At 30.4% G+C, this 13,227-nt stretch overlaps 1 protein-coding gene across 1 annotated transcript; it reads right to left on the bottom strand.

Annotated features, from left to right (window-relative positions):
- Positions 1-872: 872 nt before the first annotated feature.
- LOC144559498 (uncharacterized) lies at positions 873-4,737 on the bottom strand. The gene is made up of 6 exons (XM_078308526.1): positions 4,248-4,737; positions 3,285-3,361; positions 3,078-3,135; positions 2,576-2,768; positions 2,076-2,346; positions 873-1,457 (listed from the first exon to the last, which is right to left on the bottom strand). Exons 1-6 carry the CDS (start codon positions 4,573-4,575, stop codon positions 1,152-1,154), a joined length of 1,233 nt encoding a protein of 410 aa, XP_078164652.1. The 5' UTR covers positions 4,576-4,737; the 3' UTR covers positions 873-1,151.
- Between the last annotated feature and the right edge of the window lie 8,490 nt (positions 4,738-13,227).

The following is a 13,227-nucleotide window of genomic DNA, read 5'->3' as shown; positions in this document are numbered from 1 at the left end:
GCTCATCCACCGTTGTCCAACAACCGCTTCATGCGCTCCGATGACTGCAACCAAGTTTGATCGAGCTGGTATCTTGTTGTCACAAATAAAATTGAGTTCACAGAGACTTGGTACGTAGTCTCTTTGTGAACTTAGGAACACCCTAGTTCTAATCTATAAGAGTTCAAATTAAAGTACATTATAATATAACATGTACTTGGTATTTGTAACTTTCTACTTGTCTCCTCTAGATTCTAAATAATTTGAAACTTTATTCTGTTATATAATCTGGAGTGCATCTGCAACTGCTATATATTTCATCTATATGAGTCATAACTATCTGAGCATGTGATGATTAATGTAACACCTGATCATGCACTAGAACATGCATCATCAAATTAACATGATTAGACCTCTTTCATAGAATAAAAAAAAAAAAAAAATGATGACGTTTGTTGATTCAGAAATTAATAAGTATCTTCATTAAAGGAACTCCTAAGATCTTTTTCTTGAGATTCATAATATTTGTTGAAGTATGCATAATTGCACAAATTAATATTAGACATGCAAAATTATACATTCCTAATTAATATTAGACTTGCGTATACTGACTTGTTGCACTGTAAGAACACGATGAATCAATATATAGTAATAATTAAACAACCTAGCTAAACTTCGTAAACATATAGTAACATAATAAATATTACAATATAATATTTAACATCAAATCTATATATACATTTCTCATTCACATCACGATTCTGAACCGTTATTAAGAATTTGAGATATATATATACATTGCTCAAATATAACTGTAAGTACTGAACACAAGCAACGCTATTTTAATTTATTTCTATACCTATATATATAAGTGCCTTGTCTTAAGGGAAACATTGAGTCAAGAAGTCAAAATTTTATTTCTTCACTACAGAACCTGGACTCCAATGGCACCATATATATACCTCCTCAAATCCTCAGTAAAAAAACACCCAGACAACAGATTAACTTATGCAGTTACATTACCAAATTACATTTTTACAGCCATGCAGATAATTTCTGATAATAAGAATCTAATACTGAGGATTATATATGGTGCCATATTACCCAAACAAAAAGCTGTGCATAACATAATTAAACTAAAACAGCATTAATAAGCAAAGTACTTGAAGATCTCACTCCAATGCCCTAATTGACATGGTCAGATCTAAAGTACTTAGCCCAAGAGATGCTGTGCTACAATTACTAACATTGACACTACCAACTGTACTTCTTTCAGAAGAACCCAAATTATTTACTTCCTGTTCTTTTAGAGAAGGTGGTGAGAGGGAGAGTTCAAGAGAGCTATGCTCTTCTCTTTCAGTCCTGTAACAATTCTTGAACAAGCTTGGGTTTAAGCTTAATTGCAAGTCAACAGGCCCATTAATTTTCTCCATTGTCATCTTCATCCTTGTGCTTTTTTGTGGCTGTGACTTCTCTAGCTACAACATATATTAAATTCATTGTAATAGTTAGTTAAAAATATAAAAACTATAAAGTGTTTTTCTTCAAATAAGTTGCATCGAGTAAGGTACATTCTTTTAGAAAAGGGCATTGACAAAGTTCCTTCATATCTTCTTTAAATGCACATTTTGTTGCTTAAAAAAATATTGTATGAAAGTAACTAAATGTAATATCCAAAAACGAAATGAATAATTAAAAATGGGAGAGGTGTTTTTTGAGCATAGGACATTCTCAGCTCATATTAGAATATCTTTTTTTTTTTTTTGAGAAAAAACTAATGTCTTAGCATTAGTTTGATGTATTGAAATAGATGCAGATTTGCAACTAAAGTTCGAAAGATACAATTTAAGTTCACTGTTGTGAACTTGAAGAAAAGTAAAACAAAAAGTAAACAGCAGTAACTAAAGAAAATAAAATTTTAGTCTAATCTAGTTTAATCTAGTGTTGTATTGTTGATGGATGTATTTCTTCTTGATCCTGAGCTGTAGATTAGAATATCTTGAAGCTGGAATATATAGTTTTCAAGTTTAACATATTATTCAACCCATATGCTTCTATCTAATTAAGGCACCTTTTGGCGTTGTGTGTAAAATTACCTCAACTTGATGCTGATCGAACTCTTGATTTTCATTGATAACCACAGGATCAGACGAAGAATTAGAGCTTGAATTTGGATTGCACTTATACTGACTACAAGAACTAGGCCATGCAAAGCTGGCATTATATAAGCAATCTGCTTTTCTCTTTCTTTCTTCAATTGTCTCAGCCAAAACTATTCTGTTTCTTTCATCGATCACATTTCTCGTGGCAGACAGATGAGGCATCCATAGGCCCCGATCTTTTGAAGTGAAAATTCCTCCAGGATTACTGATGAAAAAAAAAGGAGAACAAAAATACGCATTTAGGTTTGTTGAAATCTGCTAAATTTTGGAGTAGTAGTGCATACATGTTCAAAAGAGCTATAACAATGCATGTATAATTTAAAAAAAAAAAAGGCATACTAGACTATTACAAGGCTTATTTTGCATGCTAAAAGAATGAATACATTATTTGCATCTTATTTAGTGATTGTTAACTACAAAGTACTAATATTTACCTGAAAGAAAAACTACCGGAGTCTGACGGCTTTCCGACAAAGGAATTATAGAAGCTTCCAGAGAAGTGATTTGTTTGGTAAGGAGATCTTGATGGAAATAGTCTCATATTTTGAATGCCGTAGGAAGTTCTTTGATGAAACAACTCATGTGGGTTTCCAGATCTTCTTGGATGCCATTCCATTGGAGATAACACTGCACGGGAGGGGGGAAGATGGGTCAGATAGCCATATTTAATAATGCACTTTATTTATATAAAAATATAAGTTCAATAGTGTTGTTTTTCTTGCAATGGAAAATATGGTAATGCCTTAAATTAATGTTCTATTTCTTGACCTTTGCAAGTTAAAAGAAAAGAAATTCTGAGCTTTAGGGAAATAAGAACAATGCCAAAAAGCAAGTTTTATGTGGAACATATTTAGTTTGTTCAATTTAAAAAAAATATATAATTAGATAATAATTAGTAACAAACATTTAGCTAAGAAACAATGTAGGTGGATGAACCTGAAGAAAAAGGGAGCTTCACTTGGCCGGAATCATCAAGTTTTTTATTTCTATACATCTGGTTAGACAACAATAAAACAATTAAGAAGTTAATTACTGCTTTTCCTCACAAGTACAAAATAAGCAGGGCAATTTCATGAAGATACATATCTTTGATCTTTCTATCCGAAAAATATGAAAATGCCTCTTGCATGCAGTAAAATTTACCTGTAAGTGGCTTTTCACATGAGTGATACTGAGTCCTCTCAGATTCATCATCTGAAGAACAAGCTTTGGAGTTGCTCCTGAAATTTACCAAAGAAAAGAAAAAATATATAACAACACATATATTATCCTCTACTTTCATGGCTCTCTAGCTACAACACAACTTTTAAACCCTCAAGCTCAGTTTCTGTTCATATGAAATTAAGAAACTACTACAAGCAAGTAAAACACAAGCAAAATTTTAATCATTGGTCCTGCTAGATTAAGAGAAACAGCAAAAGTGGACGAATTGTAATTAAAGATGAATTTTCTTGTTGATTAATTTATTCCAAAACCTTAGAAACCCCAAATAGAAAGACAAGTATATATATATAATTTTCATTTTCAGTATTTACAGTACAAGACTTTTGAAATCCTCAATTTCAAAACAACCATATTTAAAGTAGAACTAATGACTAGAAAATTTGTAGAAGCTTGGACAAATTTGTTTCATTCTCGTCCAAGGCTAAATTCAATTTAAATCTATAAGAAAGATAATATATATAGATCCTCAAGAAAAGTGCTATTAATGAATTAAAGTTCTTACAAATAAACCATATGTGCTTTATAGTTCCATTCAAAATATTAATATATAGGATCGAAGTCTAGTTATTAATTTCACTATCTTCTTCATGAAAGAAAAAACAATTATATATACCCAAAAATAATGCTAAAAGGAAAGGGCAAAGTAATGGTAAATTATCATGATATAATGCTTTCACTAGAAAGCTCAATAAAACTTCAGATATGACAATTAACAAAGTAAAGATCACAAGGAAAACAATCGCTAAATTTTAATTGCGTACAATTCCTAAATTTAAATTCTTTTCACCAAAACACTCTTACAAAATTCAATATAAGAGATAAAAAGAAGTAAACAATGAAAAATTTATGTTAATCAGAAATATCTAACATATATACACTCACTCTCTTGTCCACCGAGCCTTTCAACAGCATTTAAAAATGAAAGGTGGAGATCAGGGGTCCACCGAAGCCTCGGCATTTTTGATCGGATATACTGCCTGACTGATGGGACCCCCTTGCTTTTCTTTCGGCCATCATCGTCTGTGCAAGAGCTCGCTTTGTTATCACTTTCATCGCTACCAGCTGCTCTCTCCTCAAGACTGATCATACTCTCATTTAAGTCTAGAGTACCATCTTCGTGTATCTCTATAATCTCCTTTTTTTTCTCTTTTTCTTTCTCTTTCTCTTTCTCTTTCTCTATCAATTCTTCCATGGTTGTTCCTGCCATCATTTCTAGCTAGGTCACTCTATTCTCTGTCCCTCTCTATTGATTTTTTTTTCTCTATGTTAACATAATTTTCTTGGAATGATGGAATAATGTGAAAGGGAGGAAGCAACGAGGAAGGAGACGAGATAGTGAGGTAAGAGATAAAAAATATGATATATATGAAAACAAGGGTTGCACAAAGATGGATTGGAAGCAATATGAAAAAAATATTGAATTAAGCATGACGGAGGAGGAGCAAGTATTCCCTACATTGACTGTTTCCCATCATCAGTCTTTTGTTTATTTATGTATCAACGAGGTCTAGAGAGAGAGAGAGAGAGAGAGAGAGAGAGGGATATCCACTCTGTAAGCGGTACAGTAGAAAAAGTTAATATCCGAATTATATGGAAACCAAAAAGCAACGTAGCATTTTTATATTTAAGAGAGAATTACATATTTCAATGTTTAGTGAACTAAAAAAAATGTAGCATTGTGTGTATACACAAAAAAAAAGAAACAGTGATTTTTAAAAATCCATAAAAAATAGTAAAAAAGTTCCAAAAACTGTAAAATTTGGTCTCCAAGTACATTTTAATATGGAGAATATATATCTTGAACACTTCAGATCGATTATTGAAATTTTAAAATCGCAAATACGAATTGATAGCATTGAGACCTTGGTTATACCACTATGACCTTAGCTAGCTAGCCAATCTATATATATAAATAACCGTTAGAATACTATAAATATTTAAAGTTAAAATACTTAATTATCTTCATCTTTATCTAAAAAAATAACTATAACCCTATACAACACTTCATTAACTCAGCAAGTCACTCTTCCTAGCAAATATCTTATTATTATTATTTTTTCCATTTTATATAAGTCGAAAATTCTAACTGATATTGAAAATTGAATCCTACTATATAATGATTGCCGATTTACAAAGTTGAAGCAAGGAAATATTATTACCTTAAAATTATATAACACATCCCGATTTGACCCAACTAATTAAACTAAATTAATTATTGGATACACATCTACCATAGCAAGTTAATATTTGTTTTTCCTTTAGATGGTCACTCTTGATAACTTTTGTTTGGTTAAAAAATAAAATAAAAATTATATGCGGTTCATTTTGTCAGATATGAACTACTTATTGGAGGGTACTTGACATAATATAATAGTATACATTTTTTAGAAAGGGCTAATAATTAGAAAACTGTTTAAAATGCTAATTAAACCATATAAATGGAAATAATTAACTTGCCGGATAATTAATTAAGGATCTACCGATGTACTTATGTTGTGTCAAAACCTGATAACCTGGCAGCTTATTTATTTTATCATTTTTCTCTTGACAAAAATCCTACATGAGGTCTAGTCATCAGCACCAGTAAAGATAAAATAATAGAAATAACTACCCAATTAATGACGCCAAGTACGAAGTGCAAGTTATCATACAATATCAATATTTTGGATGCCTCTGTTGCAACATTTTTAAGTTGCAATTTCGATGTATAAAATTAATCTCATCTGTGATATATGTTGTGTTTTCATTGTTTTGATAGCTAGTTTTGTCAAAGTGCATGACATGCAAGTTTGAAAATTAAGAGAGGTTCAAACAATCCTAATTAAATTCCCCTTTAAATCTGTTATAAGTAAGAAGTAGGTAATTTCAGCGTGTTACACGAGACAATTACTGTACTAGCTAGGCTTAATTCATGTACTGTTATACTTATACCTATAGTTTTTTTAATGCACCATGTATCATTTTACTTATTGCACGTTAGCCACAGGATACATGGTACATTAAAAAAAGATCATAGTTCGTGGCTCGATTGTGACTCGTATCTGACTCATTTGCTAACAGCTCGCTCGTTACTAGATCAAGCTGTTAACGAGCCAGCTCGCCGCTAGTTCGGTTCAGAATTAACGAGTTAAAGCTGGGACCTAGCTTGCTCGCCAGATCGCGAGCTAGCTTGGCTAGGTATCAATTTATGAATTTGTATGAATGTATATGCATTTTATACTGTCCAGCTTGGTCCAAAATGTTTGTGAAAATTTTTTTTTCTTAAAACAAGATCCAGCCAGATCCTACGAGATAGCTTGTCAGCTCGCGAGCTAGCTCAGTCCAGCTCGTGACGAGCCAGCTCGTTGCCACCCCCTACAATTACCTCATTTATTTATCAATAACGGTACTCCTAAATATGGGGAAAATGAGAAAGTTATCCGTATTCTTCAAGGAAACTGAAAAAGAAAAATAACAAAATATTTTTGCTTGTTAGGGAAAATTTATCTAGGTTTGTTATCACTAGCTATAAATAATGGCCACGGTTGGTTACTTTAAAAGTGTGAACTATGTTTTACATGAAGCGTAAACTATGTAAAAGAATGTAATAATTAGCCGCTAGCAATCAATGAATGCTAGTGTAAGAGAATGACATGACAACAAGTTATTAGTAGGTGAGCTGAGATAGAGATGAAAATGCTAAAAAACAATATATATTAACAAGTCTCAAGAAAATATACCTAATCAAGATATATATAAATATTTATTGCTGAGATTGTGCAGTCAGCAACGCACGTAATTCAAATGCAAATATTTGAATCTTTCAATTATTTGACTGTGCATCATTTTTAATACAGATGAAGTTCTGAGTTTCAATATTTTATTATCAATTCCACACCAACCAGAGAAATTAATGCACACATCTGTTTCTTTAATTTGCATGTAAAATAAAAATATCCATGGAGTAGCAGTTTGTCTTGCAGGTTGTTAGTTGTTAATTAGCTAGCACGGATCTTATAGCAGCTGGATGTCGTATTATATCTCAACTATATATGGTTTTGTCACGGGTGAGGCAAAATACGGTTTTCTTTTTCTTTTCTTTTATATATATTTCTTTTCCTCTTCTTGGACGCTCTAATTCGCGAAAGAGGGCGCCGTATATATGAAGCAATTAAAGAATGAAAATTTGCTACGGCATCTACTATCGTTGGAAATATGCATGAGATATTTGAACCTAAATCCCAAGTGATACAACAAAATAATGATTCAAATTCTACCAATACGACAGGAAAATTGGAAACAGTAGTAATTGCCCACAGGATTTGTTCAATTCCAGTGATATATGATATGGTAATATTAATTATCTATTGTTTTGGTCAGCAGAGCTTTTGTTTCTTTGTTTGATTTCTGGCTGAATTATTGTACAATACGACCACGTTTTGGTAATTTTTCAAGGAAAAATATTGTTATAGTAGCCCTCACCCCTCATGTGTGATTTTTGGCCGAGTTATTGTAAAAATCAATTCATATTCTTGTCCACAGATAGAGAGAAATTGAACTAAATAATACAATTTTATGCTTTTATGAACAATTGATATATTGAACCATATATAATCATAACTACAAGAATATGACAATATCTGCATGTGAAGATAAAAAAAAGTACTATTGCCGAGGGTACACCGACATAAACGTGCTATTTTTTAACGTATTGGTATTACTGACATGAGTATTCGCGACGATACCGTCAACAAAAAACACTTTGATCCTTACGAATACTACTGTCCTATTATTGTAGTATATATATATAACTCATAAAAGTTAGAACTTTAGTCGGAAATCAAAATGGGAACCGACTGAAATCTGAAGCCACACGAGTATACTAAAAAAAAGAAATAGATTTGGTTGGAAAGGTTTGATCATGTCGCGCTAATATATATGCTCATGCATGTGAACATTTTGAAGTGTTTCTGTTTTTGGTTTCTCGCCTTTTTTTTTTTTTTAATCAGTACTTTTTTAAAATTTTGACAGATAGGCGTGCATGGATCTGAGACAATGCTAGCTGTCCGTGATTAATTAGCTTCTCTAGTTGACTTTGGTTTGGATGTTTTCTCCTTATATATATATATATATATATATATATATAATTGTAAATTTGTAATACAGCATTTAGCGTCGTATATGGTACGTAAACGACATTCATGCTTGTGTCTTATAACATGTATTATTTAATCATCGATCTCCATTATTTCCAGATAGCAGAGGGAAGACAAAACAAACAAATTCATACAGTTGTTATATATTTGCCAAACTCCTGTTACAATAAATATTACATATACTATTATAGAGAGACACTCTAAAAAATTGGAGGTTAATAAAATTTGAAATTATTAATAAAATGACTTAATTGCTCTAGTTTGCACCACTAAATCTATCACCCACATGAACCACTAATCTGGATTATTTTAATACTTTAATATATATATACTTTATTGATGTTCTTGTCATTTTTTTTTCTGAATATGGGCATCTATATATATGTTAATCTGCGCGCAGCACCTATATATAAATAATTAATATATCTGATACTAATATGGAGTTATATATAGACACTGATTTCAGAAATATCACCAAATAAATATTTAAACATTATTACAGTGCTGCATCTTCACCTTATATTTCACTTAATTACCAGAAGAAACTTGAACAAAAAACTAAACGACACGAATTAAAGGAAACAAATAAATCTAAGCATTAGGAATATATATTTGGGTAATAAGAACAGGGATAATATATAGGTTTTGGCTTTTATTAAGAGGTTCAATTATTCGGTCTCTTTTCAAATGGTCCAAATAATAACTTTTTTTTAATGAAATAGAATATAAGATGATCTTCTAGTGTACTGTGACAACTGCCAAAAATACAAAAAAACAATAAAAAGAATACTGTGACACTACAAACATACAAAACCTGGGACCCAGATAATGATCTGTACGTAGTACTAAAGGACAATTAAAAAATAGTGCTATGTTAATATATATTGCGTCGCTATAATGCGCTATAGCATTATAAGTGCTATAGTTTTTATGATCCAAAAATGCTATAGTGATGCTATAGTGCACTATTTAGAATGTTGATGTAACTTACTAGGGATTATTTTCACTTTCAGAATTTTTTATGTGAAATCCTTGTATGTTTGTAAAATTTACATTAGGTTCTTTTGTTAATTAATGAAACAATTTATGATTCAAAACATATTATTAGTAGTGATGTTTTTAGAAATTTTTAATAACAAAAATTACTTAATGTAATAATTCAATTCATACATTAAATTAAGTAGGTCACTCACAATAATAGAAGTAACTCATAGAAGAATTAATTAATAGTATCACCTTTTTATAATCTATCAAAAATTGTGTGAACCGTTAGATTGAAAAAGAAGATGATCGAACGAATGACATGTGAGGACTCATAGTTTAATTAAACAAAAGAAAAAAAATCCACATTTAATTATGTGCTCGATCTCGGAATAAAAAATGATTTCTGAAAGATTAAACCATTTATTGCGTCATTAATTAGATCGCAATATTTTTTTAAATTTTCAAGTAGGCGACGCCTACATTATATATTTGAAGAGCAAGATATGAGTTGAATTTGGAAGCTAAACTTTTATTTTTTTTCTCTAAAAACATTTGAGCCGATTATCAAAAGAATTATGTAAAATTGTAAATCACCAAAAGAGATTGTCAAAACTTCTAGTTGACGTACGTCCACAGTTTGAATCATTCAAGTATATATTTTTAGGACGGATCGAATGGAATTTAAAATTTATTATCTCATCAGGTCAGTATGGATACTAAATTTCGAACTTAGAATTATTCAGATTGAATTAATTAAGATTTCAAATTTTGTTATTATGTTAAATATATCGAGTTATTTGATTCATAATTATTCGCATTATTTTGAATTTGGAATCATGTGAGGTTAGGCAAAGCTTACTTTCATATTAAAAAAAAAAAAACTCTAGATAAAGAAAATTCTAGAAAGTTGAGTCATTTGAATTCAGTAACTCGTCATATTTGCATATAAATTAATACTTAATAGTTAATTTGTTTCAAATTTCATAGAGGTTTTTTTTTTATTAAATTACTGTTAATGATCAAATGTACAACGCTATTTCAAATAATTTGCCGTTTGTATACAATTATTGGTTAGCAATTGATTTTGTCAAAATTGTGGATTTATAAAATTAATGACTCGTCTACCTTAATTCTCAAGCGAACTTAAAATATGACCAGAGGATCCTACGAATTAATGACTCGTTAATTACATAAATGACATAAATTGATGTAAAGTTTATTGTGAGTCCGATTAGTATGACACAATATTGTAAATAACAGTATGATGTCGTCGGACGGATAGAGTACCTTCAAGCGATTAATTGGGAATAATTGAATATAATTGAAAATAATTGGCCAATTAGTTGAAAAAATCCATGACAGTTTGGTCACCACCAACGACTAATAGGCTGATTAATCAACCTAAACGAACATTTTTTATAACATTGGTATGACATAGATGTCATATGACACCAACTTTTAAACTTATTAGATAGACTTCAAACGGTTAATTCAAACCGTTTAAACCAATTTACTTTATAAGTGATATGTGTGTTTACATACAAAAATTATTTTTTTGAGTTATTTTAGTATCAAGTCAAGAGGTCAAAAATATTGAAAAATGAATGCATTAAAATTAGCTTAAAAGCTCCACATTTGACCACTTGATTTGATACTAAATAAATTTGTAAAATTATAAATTTTGCATGTAAAGTAGGTTGGTTTGAATGGTTTGAATTTACCGTTTCATAAAGTCAATTTAATAGATTTTGAAGTTGGTGTTATATAAACTAAAATAATATTAATATCATACTACCTAGACTTATTTATTGTAACATGAACAAATTAAATAAAATTAGTGCTTCTAAAATAATAATAATTTACATTATAAGACTAAGTTTCAAAAGATCCCTGGCTGTAAATTTCAACAGGTAGGGCCCAGAGAGTTTCGTGAGGACAAATACAAGTACTGGAGGGTTGACGATAGAGAATTTATTAATGGGGAGTAGGAGAATCTTGACAGAGTTTTGATGTTTGTTTCATTGGTTTGTACTTTAATTAATTTGTATTAATGTTAAATATATATACACGGATGATATCATCTCTAACCATTTGGGAAAAAGTACACATTCTTTCCTGTAGTAACCTAACCTTGCATGCAACCCGGGACAGTCACTAGAAACTGTTAGAAGGGGTATCTAGCTCTTATCTTCTTGGTTAGAGAGAGATCTAATTTCTCTCTCCCTCTCTCTCTAACCTGAAGTCCCGCCGCAAACGTAGGCATTACATCCGAACTACTTCATCACATGCATGCTCTCTCTCTCTCTAGATCTGTGTTTCTTTTGTCCAGAAATAGCCATTCCCATGGCATCCTTGGTCGTCGGTGACAAGAAAACCCAATAGGGATGTTTGTATTTATCTGATTTTGTTATTCTGTGGTTTGTTTCTTTACAAGAAAGACGATCTGGTTGGTCTTCTCAAAATATTCCTTCATGTATCTTTCTTTGCCTAACTTCTAATTATTTGTCAAAAATGGCCGACAGTAGTTCACTGGTTGGTCATTAAGTCCTTATTTATTATGTTGAATATATATATCCAAAAAATTTATTTATACCATATTAAAAAAAATAAACCACAAAACTACGTTTTCTGAAGGATTCTAAAAATAACCGGGCCACCAATTCAATCTGCAGTCTCATTCTTAGAGAAAGCGCATATTGAATTGGAGCTCCCCAAATAATTAATTCAAATTTTGATACGTATCACATCTAAATAATTGAGATCATATCTATAATTTTTAATTTTAGTATTATTTTCCAGATATTAATTAGATGTACCATAAAAGTTAAATGTGTGCTAGAATTATCCTTTTTTACATCCCTCTTAGAATTATCCTTTTTCAGATATTAATTTGGGTTGTTACCGTGCTACGGCTCTATATTTGAGTTTTCAAATCCTAACGGTCGATCCGAACTGTTCATCTTGTTCTACATATTAATATGTGTTTGGAGACCAAATTTTACATTTTTTTGAAATTTTTTTACTATTTTTTTTAGATATTTAGAAAATCACTTGATCTGAAAATTCTGGACCATCCAAAAACAGTGATTTTCAATAAATCTAAAAAAATAGTAAAAAAATTTCAAAAAATGTAAAATTTGGTCTCCAAACACATATTAATATGGAGAACAAGATGAACGGTTCGGATCGACCGTTAGGATTTGAAAACTCGAATATAGAGCCGTAGCACGGTGCCAAATCGTAATATGGATAGTACCATAGACTCACTCTTATATTATTGTGTATTCTATATTAATGAACATAATGATTAGATTAACTCATAGTCTTGTGACTATTGATGATCCCCTAGTTCAAATTTCAAAAGATTCAATTTAGTCATCCTTAGTCTCGTACTAGTATTGTATTCATGCGTGCTAGTATTGTATCCGTGCATTCACGGAAACATATTTTAAAGAACAAAAGAAATATCATACAAAATAATATATTTTCATAAAAAAATTAAATTAAATGACATATATTAAATGAAATTTACACTTAAATAATATTTTTTAAATAACATATTAAAAAACATTTTAAATGACATATATTTTTTTAATCTTTTTAACATATTTTCATAAAAGGATCTCATACAAAATGACATATTAAATACTAAATAGCATTCCTTAAATAATATAAAAAAATAAAAAGAAATGAAGACATGACTAATCAATTGTCATTCAATTCAAAAATTTCTTAAATAACAT

Source organism: Carex rostrata, chromosome 9 (genome assembly GCF_964058835.1).
Source record: "Carex rostrata chromosome 9, lpCarRost1.2, whole genome shotgun sequence".
NCBI classification, from domain to species: domain Eukaryota; kingdom Viridiplantae; phylum Streptophyta; class Magnoliopsida; order Poales; family Cyperaceae; genus Carex; species Carex rostrata.
This window is presented reverse-complemented; position numbering and strand designations above follow the sequence as displayed.